Source organism: Eleutherodactylus coqui, chromosome 1, assembly GCF_035609145.1.
Source record: "Eleutherodactylus coqui strain aEleCoq1 chromosome 1, aEleCoq1.hap1, whole genome shotgun sequence".
Lineage (NCBI taxonomy): Eukaryota > Metazoa > Chordata > Amphibia > Anura > Eleutherodactylidae > Eleutherodactylus > Eleutherodactylus coqui.
Genome location: NC_089837.1, coordinates 481,811,066 through 481,837,808, shown reverse-complemented (window position 1 = coordinate 481,837,808; position 26,743 = coordinate 481,811,066). Strand labels below are relative to the sequence as shown.

The window sequence follows — 26,743 nt, the reverse complement described above, 5'->3', positions numbered from 1 at the left end:
CGGCAGCAGCTCGGCTGATCCCCCCCCAACAGGAGAGGTCAGCAGCAGCTCGGCTGATCCCCCCCCCCCCCCAACAGGAGAGGTCGGCAGCAGCTCGGCTGATCCCCCCCCCAACAGGAGAGGTCAGCGGCAGCTCGGCTGATCCCTCCCCAACAGGAGAGGTCAGCGGCAGCTCGGCTGATCCCTCCCCCCCAACAGGAGAGGTCGGCAGCAGCTCGGCTGATCCCTCCCCCCCAACAGGAGAGGTCGGCAGCAGCTCGGCTGATCCCCCCCCCCCCCCCCCAACAGGAGAGGTCAGCAGCAGCTCGGCTGACCCCCCCCCCCCCCCCCCCAACAGGAGAGGTCAGCAGCAGCTCGGCTGACCCCCCCCCCCCCCCCCAACAGGAGAGGTCAGCAGCAGCTCGGCTGATCCCCGCAACAGGAGGGGTCAGCAGCAGCTTGGCTGATCCCCCCAACGGGAGAGGTCAGCAGCAGCTTGGCTGCCCCCATGAGATTATTTTCGGCTCAAGCTTAAGAAGAGTGTGGGCATGGCAAATCTCACCGGCAAAGTCTCAATGGAAGAGGTTGTAGACTTTAATCTTGATCTGCCTCTACCCCTGCTACTTGCTCCACTACCTCCTCGAGGTCGCCGTCTACCAGGAAAGCTGCTGCTTCGACCCTATAAATATGACATGGAATTAAGAAATGTAAATAGGCAAAAAAAAAAAAAAAACATATGAAGTCATACATGGAAAATGTAACAAAAAAGCTGCATAAAAAGTATCGCATTAAGTATAAACTGCTGTGATTTAGTTATAATGCAAGGAAGAATAGTCTACTGTGTGCAGAATTGGGGGAAATTTGCAATGCTGGGTTTAGTAAGATTTCCCCTGAGGCACTGAAAGCAAGAACAGGCGCAGGCCTCTCCATGAAATCAGCGCATCCCGGCAGTTCCCTGCACCTTCCCAGAAATGTACGCCAGGTCCAACTCTGTACATTTCTGGTATAATTTACACCAGTTTCTGCCATTTATACATAAATTTTGACAGTCCGGGGTGCCACGCCCTACTGACAAACCCCACCCACTTTTCAAAAAAAGTGATGCAGCTGACGCAGAAAAGCAAGTTTTTTTAAAGAATTCCAGAAAGTGGTGTAAAAGCTTTCATAAATGTGTCCCATTAGGACAAACAGCATTTTAGATTCTCATACACCATGCATGATAACCTGCATAACAATCCATACCACCACACCTCAAAACAGCAACAGGTCTTAAAGTGTACCGTTAGGGGATGTTGACGAGAAGCTGCCGTGGGTGCACTCACATGAAGACCACCACTGACTTACATCCTGCATTTTAGCAGTTTTTCTCCTCTGCAGGCTCCATCTGTGATTGCCAGTTTTCCCTGACTAGATGATATGTTCTACATTGCAGGGACTCTGTGCCCTGATTGGTCCGTGTGCGCAGTGTTGGCGGGAGGAGAAGAGCTGCGCGAGTGTGCAACACTGGCCGTCTCTTGACAGCAGGATTCCAGCTGTAACAGCGTGGATCGGAGAAATCAACAATCCCAGCCGTTTAACCTTTCACATACCAGTCAGTCAATGCAAACTGTGGCATGTAAGAGGGCTGAAAGAGAGGGGGCTCCTTCTGTCACTCATTGGATCTCCGCAATCCCCATCAGTGTCTATGGCACGTAGAGACATGAACAGAAGCCACCGTAGATGGACGATCGAGACGCTATGAGGCTCTTGTTATAAAGCAATGAGAAAGAAAATAGTTTGGTCATTAAAGGGGTTGTCCCGCGGCAGCAAGTGGGTCTATACACTTCTGTATGGCCATATTAATGCACTTTGTAATATACATTGTGCATTAATTAGGAGCCATACAGAAGTTATTCACTTACCTGCTCCGTTGCTGGCGTCCTCGTCTCCATGGCTCCGTCTAATTCTGATGTCTTCTTGCTTTTTTAGACGCGCTTGCGCTGTGCGGTCTTCTGCCTGGTGAATGGGGCCGCTCGTGCCGGAGAGCTGGTCACCGCGTCATCATCGTAGCTCCGCCCCGTCACGTGTGCCGATTCCAGCCAATCAGGAGGCTGGAATCGGCAATGGAACGCACAGAGCCCGTGGTGCACCATGGGAGAAGACCTGCGGTGCACCATGGGAGAAAACCGCAGTGCATCCCTGGGAAAGGACCGGCAGCCATCTTAGGGAGAAGATTTTTTTAAACTCCTTATTTCGTCGGATCGGTGAGTAGCAAGCGGTTTAAAAAACGCTTTAAATTGCTATTTTATGCCAGGGGGGTGACAGGGGGAATGGGGTAATATTAAATTTTGATGCTTGCCGCGAGACAACCCCTTTAAGGTGTAAAATGAACACTAGTGTCCATTAACACTTTATCAGCTTCATTTTGGTGTAAAAAGGGCCTACAGGAGTGGTTTGCAGAGATCAGCACACAGCCCCTGCGAGAAAAATGGAGCTGTCAGCAGAATACAAGGTAATCTCCGACTCATGTAGAACACAGTGTGCGGTCTGTGTTATTTCTCTCTGGCTGAACGATGGTTTTTAAGCTCACCTTAAAATCATCGTTCAGCGAAGAGTTAACTATGGCAGCGTTTACACGCAACGATTATTGCTCCTATGCCATTGGTTGTGGCTGCGAACTATAGAAAAGTCATATTATGCACTTTTATCTTAAGATATAACGCTGCCGCCAGTTTATGTATAGAGACACGTCTTTGCAATTAAAGGTGTTCGTTACATTGTTACCATCTCCCCTTATTTCGTAGGTTTTCTACATTCAGCAGCCTTCCAATCTCTCCTGCTTGATCTTGTTAGCAGCAGTTTCGTCTCCACTTCACTGTCAGACGAGTGCGGTATATTAATATCTATAAAAGGGAACCTGTCAGAACAGAATTCACGCTCCCCTAACCACAGACAGCTAGAAACACCGACAGGCTCCCGCAGTCCACTGCAATACCTTACTATGAAGCACTGCGGCATGTCACAGAACACACAGTTACAATGTGTGACGTTGTGCTTGTTAGAACTTTGTCAAAGTGGTTCTAAGTGTGCGCGGTTTAAGATTGTGGCACTATAGAACACTCAGTGCACCGGCGGTGGCTTGTGCCGCATCGGCCGAGACATTGTCTCAACTGACGGTCTTCGCTTAGACCAAGTAGATGTTGGGAAACATTGTGGCAAGTTTATGTGACAAAAAAAGCACAAATGAATGGCAAAGAAAGTCCACTAAAAAGTGTAATCAGGCCAAAAACTACAGAGATAATAGATCTTCCTGTAAGGGTCTCTCCAGGACTCGATTGTCACATACAAATCATACCAATGCGGATAGCATATTTGCCAAATGCTATATTGATGAGATATCGACTCCGCTCCAGTCCCCCATTGTCCCACCAGACATCCACTAAGGACAACATGACTCTTGGCAGGTCTGCTCTGTGATCAGAAGGGGTTTCTTCTATTCCTTCGAGAGCTGCAAACCTGCCCACTGTCTCTATTCCGTCTTAAAGGCCCATTTATATGCAACGATTATCTCCCCAAATTTGCATTAACGACCGCAAATGAACGATAATCCTTGCGCCTAAATGCTACCATTGTGCACTTTTCATCTGAACAATGATTTTAATGTGAACTTAAATCCATAGTTCAGCCACAGAGAGATAAAGACAGGAGATTACATTGTATTCTGCCGGCAGCCCCAACAAGAACAATACAGCTGTGTGCAGAGCCCAGCCCACATGCTGGGCTCTGCAAACAGCTCCCAGAGGTCCTTTTACATGCAAATGAAGATGATAAAGCGTTACTGGACATTAGTGTCCATTAACGCTTTGCGCAAAACGATCGCTTAAACTGTCAATCTTTCCATCATTTGAAAGATTCTTTGCATGTAATTAGGCCTTAACACTGAGAGCTTCTGTATGCCAAATTGTGCCCGCTTCAGTGCAAAGTATTTGTGCAGTAAACCAGGTTTGAGGAGGGAGATTTGTGTGCATATTGGTGCATAGTTCTAGCCTTTTTTGCACACACAGGGCCTGATCATATGTGTGCGCGACAAAAGGTATCACATCTACAAGATTACTTGGTTTCTCTTGCTGAGAACAATCACATTTTGCTCTACTGGCTAACATGGGACCAAACTTTTTATCGTTTTACCTAATCAAGTGCCTAAAAACACATGATTGATGAAATACAAACCAGAAAACTAGCGCATTCTTAATAGCAATCAGTGACATCAAGTCTATCAAAAGTATGCGGGAGACGGTGTCGGGGGTCCTGCCCACTGGCGGGCGCGATATCGGGCCTTGTCATAGCCGCGGCAGGGAATAGCGATGTTCTCCCATTGTTTTCAATAGGGCCGGCGTTGCAGCCACCAGCCCCATTGAATACAATTGGGTATATTGCAAAAAGAAAGGCGATGCTGCGATTTTTTTTTTTTTAAATCATGCAACACTGCATCACCAGAAGACCACCAACCCGCAGCCTTTTGCCATAGATTTTGGATAGGCTTCGCCGCATGTATTCTGCTCCAGCCATCTCTCCCCCCATAGAGAGGAGAGAGACCGTCGTGGAAACTGGGAAAGAATTGACATGCCGAGTCTTTGAATTCCACGTGGCATGTCACTTGCAGCGCGGCTTGGCCGCAGCCTGTGGGCGAGATTTTTTGCAAATCTAAGAAAGTCTGCACGGAAATTCTGCGGCAATTACACCCCATGTGGACCCAGCCTTAGGGTGTTTAAAAGAAACTCAATTAGGACCATGCCTAGAACCTGGAGTAACAAGGTCCTGTTCACATGGTGGAAACATCCAACACTTTATTATATACTCCCGTCCCGTGTGCCCATTGGCATAAGAGGACTACCCTCTCCATTATGTGTGAAAGCTCAGTAGTCCTCTCTATGTAGTGAGCGGCCCGTTTGTGGGCACACAGTGGGGACAGAAGGCCGCATAAAGACAAGTAGTAGAAATTGGAACTCTGTGGCCATAGTATGCGCTCATTACATTAGTTTGTGGAAGTGGTCCAAGGTGACAGGTTACCTTTATTTAAAGGGGTTATACCAGGATCATAAGTTGTAAGTCTCACCAGTGAGACCGCCACGATTCCGGGAATGTGGTTCTCATGACTGTGACTGTAACAAAGTAGACTGAGAGCGCCCGAGGAAAGAATGTTTCTGCAAAGGCATCTAAGGGGGTTCTTTACTGTAAGAGCAGTGAGACTATAGAATTCTCTGCCTGAGGACTTATTGATAGCGATTTCGATAAAATAGTACAAGAGGGACCTGGACGCCGTTCTTCAGCGATACAATCGTTATCATTAGTGACTTCAGTAGGGAATTATTCTAATTGCCAAATTGAAGTGGGGAAATAATTTTTCTCCCCATAAAATGGTGAAAATTGGCTTCAACCTCATTGTTTTTTGCCTTGCTCTGGATCAACACTGGGGGTAATAGGCTGAACGCATGTCTTTTCGGCCTTACATACTAGGTTACTGGCTGAGCATGCACAATTGGCACTCCATTCATTTCATTGAGGCGGACTGAAATGCCCAAGTACTTGCGGCTCAGCCATCTACGGCAGTCCTATTCAAACTTGTTCGACCCGCAATCTATTCAGGCTCCTCCTCACTGCGGTCCGTGCAATAACCCGGCAGTGAGGACACCGGATCCCTGTTCTCAGGATCAGAGGGGGTGTCAATGGCAAGACCCCCACCGATTAGCGCGTTATTCCCTATCCTGTGGATAACTTGTGCTCCAGATGCAACCCCTTTAAAGAGGTTTAGCAGTTTTTAATCATGCAGAACTGCTGACAGCGCTAGGTAGCAGCCTGGAGGAGGATTACACATACCTGTGATCATAATTTTATTCCCCAGCGCACCGCTGCTTCAAGTGCCCTGGAGGCAATTCTTGGTCTCCGCTGTGCCTATAGAGCAGCTCCACAGTGCCGCAAGTTGTAGCACCCAATTAGGAGACCATGACAGCTGTCAATCAGAGCGGCTCAATGGAAGGAGCTTCTTCCTAAAGAATCACGTTGCATTCACAACCAGTCTGGAACTTGGCAGGCAGCGCCACGAAGGACAGGCTGTTTGTAAGAACTACAAGACTAAGTCTTCCCATCCTCTGAGCGTATCTAGCATACTGCTGAGTGATCGCGCCGTTATAGCAGCAGTACATACACTGTGGCGGTATATCATATACGGACTTACCTACGCCAGTCACTGAAAGTCTGCAAGATCTTCCAAAAAAGCCTTGAGGGTCATGAGCGTTTATGGCGATGGCAATTTTTTTTCCACTGTGGAAAATCTGCACCAATACTTAGAAGTTCAGTTACCGCTCACTTGGACGACGGGGGTCCATAGCGCCGATCTAGAATGACCACGGCCGAGAGCATTGTTCCATTCAGTGTAGATGTCGGAGCAGTATAGATGTCGGAGGAGGCACCAATACTGCTACGTGTGAATGTACTCTTAATGTACCTGCAAGCAATGGGTTTAGATGAAATGTCCAGAGCCACCAACTAACAGGGCGTGTATTGGTTAAACTCTTAAAGGGCTTGTCGGGTTACCAGACAACTTTCCTGCTATAGCTTTAAGTGTCTTAAAAACAAAAAGGGCAGTTCTTACCGGTCGTCTTCTGCGGGGATTCAGCACTACCGTCCTCTCGTGATTTACGTGAAGAGGAAGTCCCCTGACCCTTACAGCCAAAGGCTGCAGTCACCATTCTGAAGTCCTGGTATTCTAGAGCCCAGGAGTGCCGCTGCTAGGAGAATGAGCGCTGACACTGCAGTCTCTGATTGGCTGCAGCAGTCAGGTGACTTCCGTCAACATCATCTGGAGGACAGCAGGGCGACAGCGCTGGATCCCCGTGGCAGCCGACAGGTAAGTACTGCTCTTTAATTTTAAGACACGTGGAACTATAGCATGAACGTTGTCCAGTAAGAGGACAACCCCTTAAAAAGTTCATTCACAACTAGCCACTAGCAATGCAAATTCAATTAAAAAAGTATATTATATTTGTTCTAATGGTTGACATGACTCACAACGCAATTTCCACTTACATGTTTGACTCTTGATCGACCCGGAGAACATTTCCGTCTTGCCTTCTCTCCCTCCATCTTCCCAATCGAGGGGTCATATAATAGAGAATCATCAGTTTCTGGCATAGAGTCTGTGCACAGCCTCAAAGACCCATCCTCCTTGTGCAAGCACATCTCCATACAGAGGGACCCGCCCTCGGGGTCAGGTGAACCTAAAGCGTCAGAGCCATGAAAGCTACCGGTTGTATCACCCTGGCTCAGATTGGAAATCTCATTTACAATGTCGGACTTGATGATAGTGCATCTAATGGGCATTCGAACTTTGTCCATAGAGTAATCCCCTGCACCGTCTTGACCTACTGCGTTGTCATCATTTAACATTGCCATTGTAGACTTACAGGGAGGCTCTTCAGAGTCCGCACTCATCTCACAGTCTAAAACAGACTGCTGCTGAAAGAAACTATTGGAAGTGTCCTCTTTTGTCCTAGCAGGACTCTGGCAGGTGCCATCATCTAGGCTCAGCGAGTCCATAGGTTGCGTGTCCTCATCTATAGAGGCATTTGCCTGAGTCCTATCAGGAGTTGAAGGTTTTAATAACGTCTGTTGAGGAGAACTTTGTGAAAGCGAAGATGCAATCTGTTTATGTTCCTGGATGTTCTCCGCGCCTTCTTCCTCAACTTCCATATCTTCATCTTCCACTGTGACTAATACAGGAGCCTCATCGAGTGATGCACACGGGTCAAACGCCCTCTCCTGATGGGATGGTTCTGCTTCCAAAGGAGGAGGACTTCTGGTCTCAATTGGCAGCGGGGGGGTGTTAGGAAGCATCTCCGGAGCCTCAGCAGCTTCATTGTCTGAGGCACCGAGCCCATCTTCATCCGTTGTTAAAACTGAGAAATATTGAAAAGGGTGCAGGGATATTAAGGATTTTAAAAAGACCAAAAATATAAAACAGAAGGTAATATATCAATTCTCTTCCCCATTATTCACATAGCATTAACATTACACAGCGCTGTACAAATACGAGTTGACCACAGTGCGTATGTACTTCCAAAACGGGACCACACTAACTCCTTGCCAACATAGACAGTTTTGGCAGAGACTGTTTTTTCATCCTGGTCTTGCAAGAATTTTTTTTTTTTTGTGGTCTACTGACGATAAGAGGGCTTGTTTTTTTTAAAGTAGTATTTTGTCAATTGAATGACTTAATATACCACATAATGTACTGAGAAACTCTTCTACTACTCACTTAAAAAAAAAAAAGAAAAAACTTAAATTGCTTTATAGGTCACCATAAAATAAGACCCATAAGGGGGTAGTAGGTGGAATAGGCTGAACTGGATGGACTTGGGTCTGTCTTTTTTGGCTTAACTAATTATGCTACCTCTATCTACAGAAAAGTTAAAATAAAACGTGGGATTTTTGTGGGATTCCATTTTTCTCCTCCTCTCTTAATTGGCACCATTTTTGGGTACATACAATTTACTGATCACTTCATTCCAAAAAAACAAAAAAAAAAAAAAGACATTTTAGCATTTGTCCCTTTTTGGTAAGGCATGCACTGTAAGCATATTTTAGTCGTTTGGACCTCTACAGAATTAATTGGAGGGTTTACTTAGTTTCCCGCTTGCCATGACAACCCATTGGTAACCTATAATTGCACAATGGGGGAGGCGAGTGGGTGACGGGGGTATTGAGCGGGGCATCTAAAGGGTTAGACAGTTGGGATCAGAGCCTTTTCTGATCTTTGCTGCTGGATATTCGATGTATAATTAGTCGGCACGCTCTGCATCTGGAACGGGCTCAGTTCACACACAGACACAGACACAGACACACAAAGTGAACCTCCACTTCCACAACTGCAGATCCACTTCACACTGCTTATCTTGTATGGACACAGATGGTATTTCTTATATCCACTCACTCTTTGTCCTAAACTACCAATTATCTTATAGCCAAAAAGGGAAAGCAATTTTTATAGGCTGTTCAGGAATTTCTGGACGGTTTGGTAACAAGGAGTCTGTCTTCGAATCACAAGAACCCCACCAAAAAAACTATTTAATATTTCATTGGGAGAACAGTTATGCCCAAAAGGGTACAAGAAGATGACTTTATACCAACCTAGTGGTTTGGCTTCACATTCTGAGAGGGCTGTATTTGGGATATCAACACTCTTGTCCTGTTCATCCTTCTTCTGTAAGGCAGCCTGCTGTTTGCTACATGACGGACAGCTTGTGCTGTGTGCCGGCGACTCAGACTTTTGCGCACAAAGTGAATGATGGAACCTAGGAGTGATAAAGAAAATCAATTTTCTTAAATAATGAGCACAACATTAAATAATGAAGGGGAACGCTACGCTAAATTACTTTTATATAGGTCAGTAACATTTAGAAGAAAGTAAAGTTAGATGCTCGATTACGAAAAGGTCAGATAACACACAGGAACAAGGTCTATAAAATGACGCTACAAAGCCGTTTGCAAAAGAAGAAAGCCACGTCTGGACGTCTTGTTCTATAGCAGCTTGCGAGGTTTCCTTACTGCGTCATCCAGTTAAGCTCTTACCCTTTTCCTCTCTCTAATAGCAGAGCCAAGAAATTAGCGACGCTCAAGGAGAAATGTAACTTTATCATCGCAGGGATGAATTATCTTATTGTCCCTCACTGTAAAACCTAGGCGTGCCTGATCCTTATCTTACTGGGACAGTCCCCCCTAGTTTTATAGCAATCACTTGACACGCACTTTAAAATGACAAACGTTCAACATCCCATGAATGCAGCGTAAAGGTTCCTTTACACGGGGCGACTATCGCTCAAATACACTGCTTGAAACAGCGACTCAATGGTAGCCGTCTCTTGTATATACAGTCACCGACATGGCACTGAGCAGAAATCACTCAGTACTAGTTAGTCGCTTTGTTTCAGCTCGCTGAAATGATGAAGGGATAGCTAACACTAGAGGAGAGAGAGGATTAAAAGAAAACAGCATAAGATTGAACAGTTGGGGGGCGCATAACAGAATGGTATTTAACAATGCAAGGTCCTACACCTGCGCAGGAAAAATATAAAAAGCACATACACAATGGAAGGAATTGAGCTAAGCAGCAGCACATGTGAAAAAGACTTGGGTATACTAATAGATCATAGACTGAACATGAGTCAACAATGTGATGCAGCAACAAAAAAGGAAAATACAATTTTGGGATGTATTAAGAGAAGCGTCGGGTCTAGAACACGTGAGGCAGTTATCTCCCCCTCTACTCTTTCCTGGCCAGACCTCATCTGGAATACTGTGTCCAGTTCTGGACTGCCTGATTTTAAAAAAAACAAAAAAAAACACTGGAGCAAGTTCAGAGAAGAGCTACCAAGATGGCGAGTGGTCTGCAAATCATGTCCTATGAGGAACGGTTAAAGGATCTGGGAATGTTTAGCTTGCAAACAAGTAGGCTGAGAGGAGACTTAATAGCTGTCTACAAATATCGGAAGGGCTGTCACAGTGCAGAGGGATCAGCCCTATTCTCATTTGTACAAGGAAAGACTAAAAGGAATGGGATGAAACTGAAAAGGAGGAGACACAAATTAGATATTAGGGTGATCAATGAGTGGAACAGGTTACCACGGGAGGTACTGAGTTCTCCTTCCATGGAAGTGTTCAAACAAAGGCTGGACAAATATCTGTCTGGGATGATTTAGTGATCCTGCACTAAGCAGGGGGTTGGACCAGATGACCCTGGAGGTCCCTTCCAACTCTATCATTCTATGATTCTATGAAGCGACTAGCGAGCAACTTCTCACTAAGTATAGTCAGGACTCGATAAATCTTTTAACAGCTGCCCGTTTGCAGTGAACAGAGGCAGGCAGGCCAGAAGAGATTTCCACCACACCCAGCCTACATTCACTGAGAGACCATCGCTACGGTGTGAAAGCACAAAAACGGTAGTCGTTGGGACAACTCTTGGGTGCCCAGCAGTTGTTCCGTGTATAGTTATGTAATCTAGGCTCTCACACAGCTTAAAAAAAAAAAAAACATTAATAGATATAAGACAATCATACTTTGAGCAATTGGGGCACTGATTCATGTTCTCCAAGGAGCCGGGCTGATTACACTGAACACAGGGCTCTGACAGGCATCTTTGCTCTTGGCATTTCTTGCACACGGAGAAGTTCTCATACCATGGACTCCCAGGCTCCAACTGTGCTGTTCGAGAGCCACAGATTCGACAGACACTGCAATTCTGAAACATTGTAAAGCAATTAACGACCAGGAATAAGGTTTATTACTACTTCAGGTGTTCATCATTTCAACAACATTCCCACAGAGTGCAAAGACATTTTTTTTTTTTTGAAAGACTACGCTGACCTCTTGCCAATTCAGTTTCCATTATTTCCCACAATTTAGGACGAGCTCTGTTCGTTCTGCAGGAAAAGGATATTAAAAGTAGAATGAGCTCTGTTCATCCAAAAATGTAAACAGCTGTAGCTCTAGGCTATTAGGGCTAAGATTCCAGGCTTTAATAGGACACCCGAATCGTATTGGTAGCCCTCATAAGACTGGAGCTACAGCTGTTTGAAGTGGGGCCGGGAATACTGAATTTACAGTTGTCATTTCAGTCAGTGTGTACAGGAGAGAGAGGGGCAGACGAGTGGCAGCAGAGAAGCTGTGGGACTCTCCTGTGACTCTCCACAATTTATCGCTGTAAAATAAATAAATAAAAAAAACTATGGCAGAATTGATGCGTTTATTCTCTCCCTGCTATCACAAAAGAAAATTTATTTTCTTTTGTGATAGCAGGGAGAGAATAAACGCAGGGGTGGGAGATTCTCACGCGGGGTGGGAGACATCCGCAGCTATTTAAATACCTGCGGATGCCCAATGATAGTCGATGGGCATATTGAACTGCAGATTGTCCGTGCGGGTGACCCACCTGGATTCCACAATTCAATTATGTCCATGGACATGGGGCCTAAGGGGTTAAAAACGCACTTAAAGGTGACAGTTCTGTGTCTTCTATGTTTATAGGAGACAAACTCAAAATCCAAGCAAAAAAAAAAAAAAAGGTAACAGCTTGGGTTTTTTTTTTTTTACTTTTTTACATGACTGTTGGTGGGGGAGGTGTTAAAGCTTCTGAAGATGATGTCATCCAGCCCTCCCAGGCAACTGAATGTCAGGCATTCAGTTGCCGGATCTCTACGGCAGCGTGCAGATCACATGGCACACGGACAGGTAACTCTGTGCTGCCAGATGCTAGTTGGGCGCCACTTACAATACAGCGGTGTGAAACTGGTGTAAAGCCTGGTCTATCTGCCACTCCGCCCTCTAGAGCGGCTGAGCGACAACCCACATAGGTGATGAGAGGGCCGCACGGTTCCCAGTAACCCACATTTCCAAAAACAAAAACATTTTCAGATGTCAGTAGAATTTCGACACCTTGGCAGAAAATGACAACCACCATGACGGGCACAATCCTGCTGATCGTACGACAGCGATACATGAGACAAGTGGCATACCTTGCACTTCCATGAGCCTGCAGGCAGATCCTCGATGGCAGGTTTCAGACAGAACGTGTGATATCCTTTGTCACAAGAATCACATACCAATAGCATCGAATCCTTGCCAGGTTTTCTGTTTGGGGTAAGATATGGATTAAACACAAACCATTAGCATTGTTCAGCCGTAAACGGGACGGTTTTAGGTCAGTTTTTTTTCTTTTTTTTTAAACAATATTGCCGCAGAGCATACTTATTTTTCCTACCTGCAACTTTGGCACACTTTACACTCTGGACATTGCCAGCCGGAGCGCCTCAACGGTGTTATGGTAACCTCCAGGCAAGAACCATGATAGTGCAGTCCACAACTGGTGCAGAACAGGAGGTCTCTGAGGTCACCGGGCTTGTCACACAGCACACAACGAGAGTCGTCTGACATGGGAGGGACAAAAAGAACAGGCATGAAACTGCAAAATTTTTTTTTTTTTACTTATTCCCATACATTATGGAAGGTAAGGGGTCCCTGCAAAGTGTTGCACATTTCCAGCATGTAAATGGCATGGGTTCAGGAGCGGAGCACACGCCATCAGCAGCTGGCTCTGACTGAACGCCAATCCCTGCCATTAACACTTTATATTCTGCAATCAATTTTGATTGCGGCATGAGCACGGTTAAGAGCAGGACGGGGGAAAGCTAACAGCTGGGTCATCGGCACTCCGCCATCCAATTGTGGAGGGCCGATGGGTTGCCATGGCAACCAAATGTCAGTCAGTCGCCTCCGCATCTGCCCTAGCAAGCATTAACAAGGAAACCAGATAATACACTGATAATATACTATGTGATCATAGGTTTTCACGTTCAAGTCCCCTACAAAGTCAAAAGTGTAGGGGGGGGGGGGAAAAAAAGGAAAAAAACTTTTGAAAATATGTTTCACTTCTCCTAAAAAAAATTACAGTTATTGGTCTTTGAATGCAGCAATGATGCCAAAACAAGTTTTGTCCCCTTTTTGGAAAATGAAGAGGATTCTATTGTGTAAAAGTGGAAAAAAAGAAAAAAACTAAAAAAAAAGAAAAATATTAGAAAATTTTCTTTTATAATTATATATATATATATATATATATATATATATATATATATATATAAATAATTTTCAAATTTTTTTATTAGTTTTTTCCACTTTTACACAATAGAATCATCTGCATTTTCCAAAAAGTACCGGCCCACAGAAGTAAAACGGAAAAAAAAAAAAAGTTTTATTTACACTGTATACTGAAAGCAAGAAAGAAAGAAAGCACAATGGTGGAATTTGTGCGCTATATATTATATGCACCAACATTGTACGGATAAAATCTACAGCTTGCCACACAACAAACAAGAAGAAAAAAAAAAGTTATGGCTTTTGAAAAGTGGAGATAAAAGTCCCCAAAGAATAGCTGATTCCTTAACTACCAAACTAGACCCTGTCCTTAAAGGGTTAAACTTAACCAGAAATGTTAAAAAAGTGAGACAAAAAAAATAGATCCTAAATAAAATAGAGAAACGTTGTTCCTGGAAATCATAGATCCCTTTAGGATTAGAGAATCTCTCAGATCTGTAAAAAACATTCACTTTTGGTAACTTTTCCCCACGCAATACATCTGATCAGCGCAACTTTCACACAAGCAGGTATCTGAGCGCCAATATAAAGCATATGATGGGAGGGGGAGTCTGGACTAACCCATTGCAGCCGCTTCTGCCACATGTTCCGTACACAGCAATTGTAAGGTCTTCATTGACTGGAAGGATCCACTCGCAGCAGCGCATGGAAAATGATATCGGCGCAGACACCCTGTCGAGTGGCACTGAATGGTAGCACCCAGCCGTTTACAGTATTCACATTTCTAGAAGAGACAAACGGGATATATTTCTGCTACATTCAACCCTATAAAGGCTGCGAAGCTCATCCATCTACAAACCTGTGATATCCCTGAGAGTACAGCTTTATCCACATTAGTCAGTCCAGATCCTTCCACCTGCTGGACTCCATATGACCAAGACGCACACCAGTGGTGAACCCAGCAGTGACCTGTGTAAGGAGAGAATGTAAGCGTCAGTAAGGGGCCGTTCACACTAGCGCTTCGGGTTTTGTGCCCATAGACATACATTGAAACTGAACACTTTGGAGGAAATTTACTAGGTCCGGCATTTGCGACGCCAGGCTTCGTATGACGATGTCCCCCGGCGCACTGGATACGTGAAGAGCTACAGGTCTCTTCATATAGTCAGCTCTGTGTGCCTTCACCGAAACATACTTCGGTCCAAACTGGCGTATACTTCTGGTAGGACTTAAATTATATAAATCTGTTGGTCTGGGACAGCCACGCCCCCTTCCGACAAACTTCTCCCACTTTTTGAAAAGTATCGGGCTGGCATAGAAAACTAAAAAAAGTTGCAACTTTTTGCACAAATACCAGTTTGCAACTTTTTTTTTCTTTTTTACACCACAAGGTGGCGTAAGAGCTTTCATAAATGTGCCTTTTTTTTTTTTTTAACATTGCTGTCCATGGAAAACCGAGTTAACTGAAAGTTATCCATGTGCTTCAGAACGGCTAGACTGAAACAAAAAACCACTAATGTGACCTGTCCTTAAGAGACAGTAAGTCAAATCATCTTTAATAAAAATTTATTTCAATTTAACACAAGGAAGCTTTAACCCCTTCATGCCACAGGACGCAAGTTTATGTCCTGGCACGATGGTAGATCTTGCAAGAGGAGGTAAATTATGGTTGGACCGCCAGCCTCCCACTGCAACAGCAGAAATGAGCGAGAACAGATCCCTGCTGTTAACCCCTTACATGCGCGCTCCCTTTCTGGCATCTTCGGCTCTCTGCTATTGAATTGCGGAGGGTCGATGGACTGCCATTGTCTGGGACTGCCATGGCCTGTGATCGCTATTGAAAGCGATAATGCATTGCAGTATAGAAGTACTGCAATACATTACCATAGCAATCAGAGAGCTTCTGGTTCAAGTTTCAAGGGGTATACCGGACTTTTACTATTGATGACATACCCAAACGATAAGTCGTCAACAGTTGATCAGCGGGTATTTGCCACTGATCAGCCGATTCTCCGGCCCACTGTAAGTGCAGAAGGGCTGGACGTCGCCATCAGTGGTGAGAGTCAGAAGTGTAATAGACAACTTCAACATTCCAGAGTGCAAACCCAATGACAAAAACAATTAATCCTAACCTGAAGGTTCGAAGAGCTCCTCTGGTAACACAGACTTGGCAAAGCCAATAATAGAAGGATCCAAATACTCTGTGCCGATTCCTTGTACCCGGCAGAGAGCAGGATCCAATTGTGGGCGGCCTGGAGAAGGATCAAACCGCAGGAGTTCCCGCTGTCCCTGTGGACTCCATTCTCCACAATTGCAGAGAGCACAGCGCCTACAGTGGAAACAGTAAGTAATGAGGACCATAACGAAACACAAGAATACTTTCTACCATTATGAAAGGTTAGTAGGAAAAAAGACTGTGGTAAAAAATACACATGCATACATAATTAGGATTTCTTAGAGTTTAAAGCGTACCCAAGTATTTAACAAGCTTTCCAAAATACACCAGGTTCTACTTATCCTCTTATTTGCTGCTGTTTGTATCCCGTTTTATGTCTAAGTTCTGATTTTCAGGTTATCTTTCCCATTTTTCTATTGTCCTGCTGTTTGCAATCCACTATTAGGCTGGGGCCGTGTTGTAAGCCTAGCATTCTGCTAGTAGTTCACTGTCCTGCACTTCCTTGCCCTGACTACACATGCTGCATTACACAGTCTGTGGTCCAATCAGCTGGGGAGCAGTACCTGAATGCCCGCCCCTCTACTGTCCCAAAATGATTCAGGCGTTTTGACCAAATGGTGAGTAAACTCAATATAGCATGTGTATACAAAAACACACAAACATCCCCAGGAAAAGCAGAGATTGTGAAGATTAGTTATCACAGTGTCTGCAGATCTGTCAGCCTGCGAGTGCACAGGAGCACCCCTGTGAAGACAGCTCCTCCCCCCATCCCTATGGCAACACCCCTGTGTTCTTGTTCCTACAGAAGCTCTATACCCAAGGACAGAGAGTAGATTACAGAGAAGCTGGAAGGGAGACCCCTTCAGTGGCAACCACTTCAAAAGTGATTTACAATTGTAAAGCAATACTCGTGTAGCCGGCGGCGTCCAAACCCTTCACGTTGGCCTCCGGCGCTGCGGCAGGCTGCTGTGTCCTCAGCGCTGACACAGCACTCTTTCTGGTGACAGGGCTTCGAATACCTCGTCTCCAGTAAGCGAGTGATGTTATTGGATCACAAGCGCCGCTACCTCAGCCAATCAGAGCCAGCGCTCGATCAATCACAGCTATTCAGTGAATGCCATCACTGAATAGCTGTGATTGGTTCATCAGGCGCCAGCTCTAATTGGCTGAGCAACTGTGATCCAATTACAGCACTCGCTTGCAGGAAGCAGGGTATTCAAAGCCCCGTCACCAGGAAGAGAGTGCTGTGACAACACTGTGGATTGCACTACAGCCTGCCAGAGACCAATGCAAGGGACTCAGACGCCGTGGGCCAGATGAGTATAAAGGCACTGTGCCTCTTTTGCGGCAAAAATAAATATAAAGCAGTGTCTTATTTTCAGGGAAACTCAGTAGTAGATCAGCAGTAGTTGCCTGAAAAGTTAGTGCCCTTTAAGCACACAACGTACCTACTACATGGTGAGTCTGGGACATTGCCATCCCCTACAAAACACGCAGTTGGCGATGGATTGTTGGGCTCATCTGCTTCCGCTTCACAGGCCACATCAGAGGCATTTTCATCAGCTAAGTGGAATAAATTACATTATTTGTATACAGAATGCACAACCTCCAGATATTAACAATTTATTTTATTTTTTTACATAAATTGGTAGCAACCAGCTTAAATCATTCCAACAAATAGCGTCTGCCAGACGACTTGGAGACTCAAACCAAATTACTCTTCCTAAAGACTCATGCACTGCGTGGGATTTCCCGCAGAATTTCCGCCCATGCCCGCTGCATTAGATAATGCGATCCTATGCACACAGCCGCGATTTGTCACCATGAAAACAAATCACGGCATGTTCTATTTCTGTGCGGGTCTCGCAGAGGCCCGCACAGAAACGTCACTAGTGACGGGCCAGCTTTACCCTGCGTATGTGCTGGCTGGGCGGCAGGCGACATACAGGGCAGAGAGAAGACGCCGGGAGCGGGAGAGCCGCAGGTCTCTGCAGGGGCAAGTGTCCGCATCCCGTTGCGAGAATTCCAGCAGCGGGATCCGACCCGGCCGTCTGCAGGCGGCCTACGGGCATCACCACAACATTTATAGTAATCACTGCTACATTGAAGTTACCTGACGCTTCAGATTCTTTGTCCTCGCTGGATGGTTTCTGATCATCCATCCCTGGCCAAAAACTCTGACTATCCCTTTAAGGGCGACCTGCAGAAGAATAGGAAACAACTGTTACATTATATTTCTCTTTTTGACAACCTGACTACACAAACACTATACCACTTAAAAAAAGGATAGAAACGAAACCTCATTATTGGATAAGACATTAGTTGCGGATTCTGCGACCGAATACTAATCCAATAGGCTTTTACACTTTTCATTAGCTTTTCGAGATCAAACTTTCAAGTGAGGTGGCCGAGGTATAAAGATAATAAACTGGCTCATACTTGTCCCCCGCTGCGGGTCTCCTTGGTCACATTTGTTTACAGACTGCTGCAGCATGTGACATCCCGTTAACAGGCTGCTGCAGCATGTGACATCCCGTTAACAGGCTGCTGCAGCCAATGACACAGCTCAGCCATTGATCACTTTAGCGGCAGGGGGACGAGCAGGGAACAGAGAGTATGAGCCGATTATTTGGACACCTGGGCGACTCGATTCTAAAGAAAATTATATCTTGAAAACCCCCTTTAATGCAAGTGGGGTAAATTAGAACTCATTCATATATTGCAAAAAAAAAAAAAAAGCCACCCAAGAAAACTTTGATTGATTGCTGATCCGTTATTGGCTGCAACCCGTGGCGTCCCATAAATTGGGCGAAACTACAGCTGTCAACAGGAACTGGAGCGGTAGACCAAGCACCGTCGTGGGACACAGAGGGAGCGGGGCAGAGGCGAGTCTATGACAGTTTTTTTATTCTAGCGCATGGGGGTCGGGTTGTCCGGAAATGGTAGAACTCAGACAACCCCTTAGGGTCCCTCTATATGGTATGACTGTCAGGTGGATGGTCACCCAACAGCCGTACCAGAGACAAATCGCTCCTGTGCTTTACAGGGATTGCTGCAGTCTCCATAGGGATTGCTGCAGTCTCCCGCTTCCATTCATAGTAAATGGCAGTCGCTCAAAGATTGATTGGCCGCAGTTCACACAATCCGACAGGCATTTGGTTTTCACTTCTGCTAAAACCCAAGAAACTCCGACAAGTGAGCTATTTCTTGGCGGCTTGTACACGGGGCGATTATCGCCCAATTTCGCCGTTTCCAGCAATATCCTGGGGATCATCTCCCCGTGTAAAAGGTATCCTGTACCAATCTTCCACTGCAGCACTCTGCCATGTACTATTAGCAGTTTGTTCTTCATACCAGGGATTACAAAACCACCACCGAGGTCTCAGGAGGTGAGAGGGGGCAGACTTTGGAGATGGACAGGCTGCTAGCAGAGACCGTCCCTAGGGCTGCCATGTATTTCCACCTATTAGGATGGGGCTGTCCTAATAGAATGCTGGCAGAAACATATTGTAATGCTGAAGTATCATAGATTATTGTACAAGTGATCAAACGTTCGCAAGTTCAAGCCCCCTATGGGGTAGTAAAAAAGAAAAAAAGAAAACTAAAATAGAATTGCGCTCTTTTGGTCACCCTGTCTCCAGGAATTAATTATATATATATATATATATATATATATATATATATATATATATATATATATATATATATATATATATATATATATATATATATATATATATATATATATATATATAATCATAAAGTCATACATACTCCAACATGGTACCAACACAGACCACAGGTAACCCTGCAAAACCACACCCTCACACAACCCACCTTATCAATAGAAATAAAGTTATGTCTGTCAGAAGATGGCGACAAAAAAAAAATAAAAAAAATTGAGATATTTCACTATTTAAAAGTAGTACAGAAAAAAAATTTAATTAGTTTTTCTCATAATCAGTGATCCACGCTCTTGTGAGACAGCCCCTAAGGAGTCAAAAGGGAATGTGTCATCTGAAAATGACCTATTGTGAATATCAAGTTTTTATGTTAAAAAACATTTTTAGGCAACTTCATTTTCATTTTCCAAAATGTGTATTTAAAAAAAATAAATAAAATTTAGTTCTGTACTTCCTGGCATTTACGGTTTGTAGAGGTCACTTTTTTACATCATCAACAAGATTACAATTGAGGTTAGCACCTATATATAAGCTGTACTCCTCATTATACTCTTGGGTTACTCGCACAGTCACCCGTGACGCCAGTGAGTAAATCATGTGGAGTGCAGAGCACTCAAGCTCCAGCGGATGCAATTATGAATGCATCGACATTGAACCAACTACATTGAATCATATTACTCCGGCTCTAAAGAGAAACTCATCAGCTTCTGCGAGTCCTGTAAGCTAAACGTTTGGGCTCAAAGTGGCCGACCTGCTGAGTGCGGGGATGTACATTTTATAGATACCTTCCCTGCAGCGGTGACTGCTCAAACCCTCTACTGCTAAATGCATGGAGCGGACCACTTAGTCACACGCCAAGTAGTCCTCCCATCCTACGCGCCAAGTAGTCCTCCCATCCTACGCGCCAAGTAGTCCTCCCATCCTACGCGCCAAGTAGTCCTCCCATCCTACGCGCCAAGTAGTCCTCCCATCCTACGCGCCCAACTAAGTAGTCCGCTCAGTGCATTCAGCAGCTGGTTTGAGCGTACATCGCCAGAGAGGAGATACATTCCCTTTAAGATGGACAAAATTAGTCATAATTATCTTAATATAGTAAAGTAAAATCTAAATACAATTTTAAAAAAAATATAAATTTGTACATAATCAGCGCAAAGATATTGCATTTGCTTTCTATGCAGGCAAAGCCAATCAAATATGGAGCTGCAGTAAGAGGGGGAAGGGTTAATACACAAAGGAAATCCCCAAATAATCCGACAAATGCTTATGGAACCCGTTTCATGGGATAAGTTAATACTAAGGCCATGGGCGATTCTTCTGTGCGTTGCAAGACCCACGGACATAGAACCCTTTATTTTACATGGGTCTATTTACATGTGCGAGTTTACTCTCGCAGTGATGCAGCAAGACGGAAACACTGCAGCCGGTCCAATTTTTCTACGATATTGCAGAAAAGTCAGCCATTATTTGCTATGGGGGGGGGGAACGGAATACATTTTTTTTTTTTACATTTTTCGTATTGAAAAAAACCACAAAACAAAAACAAAAAACACATAGAATGTTCATTTGTGCAAATCACATGCCGCTTTCTCACAAAATACAAATGGATTCTGACTAGAGATGAGCGAACGTACTCGGATAGGCACTACTCATCCGAGTAATGTGCTTTATCCGAGTACCTCCCCGCTCGTGCTGAAAGGTTCGGGTGCCGGCACGGAGCGGGGAGCTGCAGGGGAGAGCGGGGAGGAACGGAGGGGATATCTCTCTCTCCTTCTCTCCCGCCCGCTCTCCCCTGCTCCCCGCTGCGACTCACCTGTCAGCAGCGGCAGCTCCCGAACCTTTCAGCACAAGCGGGGAGGTACTCGGATAAGGCACATTACTCGGACGAGTAGTGCCTATCCGAGTACGTTCGCTCATCTCTAATTCTGACTTAACTTTCAATTTCCAGTCATTATTACAAGGCTTGTATAAAGAGTCTAACATTGCCTTGCAGAAAGCTGCCTTCCAGTAGATGGCGCTGCAGAGCTATTGTTCCATCTCCCTTATTTGATTCCCCAGAGCAGCATGAATGGCCTTATAAGTCTCCTCACTCACCTTCTAGGTGCTCTCCATAAGGAGAAAAGATAGCATTCCTGACCCACATCACTGGCCTCTCGCTAGCCAAGCCAGAAACCTACTGTACACTAATAAGGGGCAAACACCCCCAATAAAGAGCCGTCTGTGTATGGATTCTGGCTTGGCTTTCAATTTCCAGTCATTGTTACAAGGCTTGTATAAAGAGTCCAACAGTGACTTGAATAGGTGGCGCTGCAGAGGTATTGTTCCATCTCCCTTAATCACAAAACACATTGCACTAACACTGAAAATTGTGGGTTTAAAACTGCAAGAAACTTGATCAGATATCACTCTCGCCGTGTGAGCATTTCCCGAGGCTCTGATAACATCTCGCAATAAATATGCGTATGCTTACTTATGACTTTCATTTCTGATAACCCGCCACCATGACAGCGTACAGCACATAAAGGGGTGTCCGGTTGTCAACTATGGATGGGCCATCTCAGGAGAAGTCCTCCATACTAGATTGGCAGGGGATCCCAGGCAATTAGCTGTTTGGCATGCTTGTTCACTGAGCTGATTTCTGCAGGAAACAGACAGCTCTGTTCTTACTGTAGTGGCCAGGCTTGGTATTGCAGGCCAAGTTCCCGTTCAGTTCAGCACACAAGTGCAATGGTCCAGCAAACAACTGATCGGTAAGGGCCTGGGCAACACTTCCCTGTCAATCTACTATCGATAACTTATCCTCAGGATAGGCCATCAACACTTTTCAGCCGGACAACCCCTTTAAGAGCTGCATCTACTTGGAGAACAGGAATTTCACTATATATATTTTCCTAAATTACACAAAGGAAATCTTTTCAAAGTGAACTATATCCAGGTTTTCATGTGTTATTCTGTGTCACATTTCACAACTTGCAACCAGAATCGGCATCAAGTAGAACAGAGTTGCCTTCCCAACCATGCTGCTGCCGGAGCCACGTGGGCAGAGAACACAAAGGCTTCTTAGTTACACTTCCTGTTTGCACATCTAGTGGGGAGAAGTGAAACTGAACACTCTGTAGGCCTGCATGTTAGCTTTGCTCTCAGAACCCGGCAGTAATTAGGCTACACTGCAGCCTTCCAATATTAATCACTTCAGGACCGAACGACTAGAAACGTCCTGCGGTTCTGAAGTGTCAATAGAGCGGGCATCAGAGTCCGCTCCATAGCTGATGGCCATCAGTGGTTTCTGACAGCTGCCGGTATCTGCCGCAATCAGAGTTGGTTCCAGTTAACTGTTTAGATGCCATGGTCAAAAGCATGGTCAAACTGCAAGGCTGAATAGTCAGGAGGAGGGGGCCCTTTCCTGCACCCCATCGGTGGCCCATTGTTGTTGATAGGCTAACATGGCAGTCCGGATCCTACTGAAGGCTCCTAGGGCTGCCACGTATAGAAGTCATGCCTGAGCAAGGCTTGAAAGGCAACATCAGAAATTACTATACACTGCAATACTGAAGTATTGTAGTATATAGTACAAGCAATCAAATTATCACAAGTTCAAGCCCCCTATGGGGGCCAAGAAAAAAAAAAAAACTTTATAAAAAGTAAAAAGGTTTCCACTTTTCCTTAAAAAAAAAAAAAACACACCTGTATCTGGTATCACTGTATGTAGAAGTCCAAATATATAGATTTCCAAATATGAAGTTTGCAAATTTTTTTAAAAAAAAGCAATTTCAAAATTTGAAACCCCTTCCTGACATGCATGGCTCATATAAGGTGGCATTCTATGGAGCTCAGGAGTCAAGCCTGCTCCATACACAGCGGGTGTTGGCTGTCTGAGAGCTGACAACTGCCTACAATAGCTGTTAACCACCCCCTACTGTGCTGTAATCAACTTCTAAAGGCCCCCAGTGCTGCCTTGAATGATTGCCTGTCAAAATACAGCATTACGCAATACTACAGTATTGCAGCATACAGTAAAAAGCAATGAAGTAAACCACAAGTTCAAGTCCCCTAAGGGAACAGAACTTAAGAATAAAAAATAAGAGCACTATTTAGAATTAAACTAAAGAAAGATTAGAAAGAAAAAAAAAATCAAAGCCAGAATTGTGCTTCTTTAATCACCCCATCTCCAAGAATAAAAAGTGATCAAGAAGTCATATGTACCCCAAAATCGTATCAATAACCATTACAGGTCACCTCACAAAAAAAAACAAAAAAAAACAAAAACCGACCTCACAAAGCTGCATTCATGGGAGAAAAAAAATAAGTTATTGGGGGAAGGGGTTGTCTCACAATTTTCAAAATTTGAAAACAAAATTTACAAAAAAAATTTTTTTTTTCTCTCTAAAAGGGACCAATTCAGTTCCAAAGAGACTCTCCATAAAATCACGCCATTTAAACAAAAAACTACACCCTTCAAAGTGTTCAAAACTGCATGAATACCTAGTTTGCACAGTACTAAAGATCTGCTTCTCTTTCAAAAACACAACGTTCTTTTCCCCTAGGCCTCATTCACACAGCTGTATTTGCGTGCGGACTGGAATAGTCCATTAAAGGGGCTGTCCCGCGCCGAAACGGGTTGTTTTTTTTTTCAATAGCCCCCCCCCCCCCCCGTTCGGCGCGAGACAAACCCAATGCAGGGGTTAAAAAAGAAAACGGGTAGTACTTACCCGAATCCCCGCGCTCCGGTGACTTCTTACTTACCTTGTGAAGATGGCCGCCGGGATCTTCTCCCTCGGTGGACCGCAGGTCTTCTGTGCGGTCCATTGCCGATTCCAGCCTCCTGATTGGCTGGAATCGGCACGTGACGGGGCGGAGCTACAAGGAGCCGCTCTCCGGCACGAGCGGCCCCATTCAGAAAAGAAGAAGACCGGACTGCGCAAGCGCGTCTAATCCGGCGATTAGACGCTGAAAATTAGACGGCACCATGGAGACGAGGACGCTAGCAACGGAGCAGGTAAGTGAATAACTTCTGTATGGCTCATAATTAATGCACGATGTACATTACAAAGTGCATTAATATGGCCATACAGAAGTGTATAGACCCACTTGCTTTCGCGGGACAACCCCTTTAAAGTCAATGGGATCATTAATTCACTGCATATTTACACACAATCATTGGGGTTGGGGGTTCTTTTGAGTGTGTGAAAAACGCAACGAATATGCACAGTTCTGGTTTGTGAAAACTCAGCATATTTCACAGACCAAAACGAAATACACTCATGTGAATGAGGCGATACGGCTTCTGCCAATATTATTCTAATTAGTATTATATTATTATTATACGCTTCTAATTACAGCTTCTTTGCAGCATCAAAAACGAGTCAATATCTGCACCAGTGGTGTCGATTGCAACTCAAAATCAGTTGCGTATCTGCAGTAGATTTCAGAGGATTCAGCAATCCCCTCACCCGCGAAGAATTTGCGCTGTTAGCGCAGCACTGCACCCGGTGACCTCTAGGGAGCGCCATACTGCTGGTCCGGTGATGCGGATTTTGACCCTGCTGTTATGGCTGCGGAAATGCTGTGGAATTTGCAGTTATAGAAATTCTGCAGCATTTCGGCTACATGTAAACGGACCTTTAGAGAGAGATGACACAACCTCAAAGTGACAGTTGGTAGCTTGGCAGAGAGAGCTGTCAAAGTCAACGTGTTAGCCCTTCCCCCATGCCCCAGCATAAGGAACCAATCAGGACTCTGTCAGAAGCCACACCCTATTCCCTGACCCTCAACTCACACAGCCAGGATAGGTTATCCTCCATTCCACTGGAGAGACCTTGGTGTAGACACCTTCTAGGGACCATCTCCAGTCTCTCTTGATCCTACAGGGGTCACTGCTGAATCCGCTCCCAATACAACCCACCAGTTTTCACCTCCGAATGGTTCAGGTAGGTCAAATAGAAATTCTTCAATATCAACTTTTTCAGATATTTCGAAGGGTAGGATGCAGGGCCTCAACAATTTGTGTAACTTAGGCTTCAGTCCATCAATCTCTGGTCGGACTTCATATGCAGGCAATGTCCGATCCAGTTGACGTACGTTAAGGTATGGGTTCTTTTCCCATCCTGGCTCCAATTTACTAGCTCTTTAGGCCCTCCTATTTCACATAAGAACTCGTTCACCTAGTAGGAGAGTGGTGTTTGATAATAGGGCGATTTCCTTTTCGACACATCCTTGCCATTTTACAAGACTGGTAGCCCATTATAAGTCTTGCTCGATATTCTTGAACCCACTCTGATGGAGTGTACTGGTCACTATTTTTGGGTTGTTCTAGAAGTAGTGACAATGGTAATCAGGAGGACCGCCCAACCAATAACTGATGAGGAGCGTACCCTGTGGCACTGTGGAGATTATTATAAACCCACACTACATTTTGTATGTGGCCAGGCCAACCGCCATGATATTCAACAAGGTCTGATTAATCCTTTCACAAACTCTGTTCCCTTGAGGACGATAAGGGGAAATTGGACATTTCCAAATCCTATGGAATAGACATAAAACTCTTGGATTAAGTAACTCAAAATTTGGACCTTGGTTGGCAAGCATCCACAGAGGGCATCCATATAGCCCACATATATGGTGCTGTAGTTTCTGGTCAACTGTAGGGACCACTATAGCGAATTGTGAAAAATGATCCACACAGACCCGGGCATATTTATGGACAGATTCGACTGCGTGCAAGTAAAAAAAAAAGTCAACATTCATTAGTTTGATAGGTTCTCCAATTTCAATTATTTGCAGGAACTTTATGAAGAACACAATTTGAATTTGCCCAAGTTTGATCGCTCAGTATCACATGATCATCAACATGAGGTCTAGAAAAGGAACCTAGACTTTGTGCTGCAGTCTTCTCCATACAGAAGTGACCCCTTTTTTTATGTATCGGCATATTGTTGAGATTGCTTCCCCAGGTAACACCAATTGCCAGATTTCATTATGGTCTTGCATAGATTGTATTTTTGGGAATTAACTCTTTCCAATCCACTGTCTGACGTCTAAAGACATAATTTAAGGCTGTACAGCTCTGATGTTGGAAGACGCCCGTCGGGGGTTCTCTTACTGTATATTGCCAGCCTCTCTGCTGTTGGAGCCTATCCAACGTGTCAGCTCATGCAGTACTGGCTTTAGCCAGCAGATAGCGCCGTTGTATAACAGCAGAAAAAGAGTAAGCCCCCCTAGGAAAACCAGGATACAAATTGGATTGGAAAGGGTTAAGGAAGACAAAAAAGTGGAGGTGAAGTTTGAA

General features: G+C 44.8%; 1 protein-coding gene across 1 annotated transcript in view; it reads right to left on the bottom strand.

Annotated features, from left to right (window-relative positions):
• The window catches only part of KMT2D (lysine methyltransferase 2D), a 129,502-nt gene that overhangs the window by 80,103 nt on the left and 22,656 nt on the right, over window positions 1–26,743 (bottom strand). The window contains 11 exon segments of the mRNA XM_066585665.1: window positions 542–658; window positions 7,045–7,913; window positions 9,145–9,308; window positions 11,073–11,254; window positions 12,528–12,642; window positions 12,773–12,938; window positions 14,224–14,386; window positions 14,462–14,571; window positions 15,735–15,931; window positions 17,227–17,341; window positions 17,892–17,978. Of these exon segments, the coding sequence (XP_066441762.1) occupies window positions 542–658; window positions 7,045–7,913; window positions 9,145–9,308; window positions 11,073–11,254; window positions 12,528–12,642; window positions 12,773–12,938; window positions 14,224–14,386; window positions 14,462–14,571; window positions 15,735–15,931; window positions 17,227–17,341; window positions 17,892–17,940 (2,247 nt within the window). The 5' untranslated portion in view covers window positions 17,941–17,978.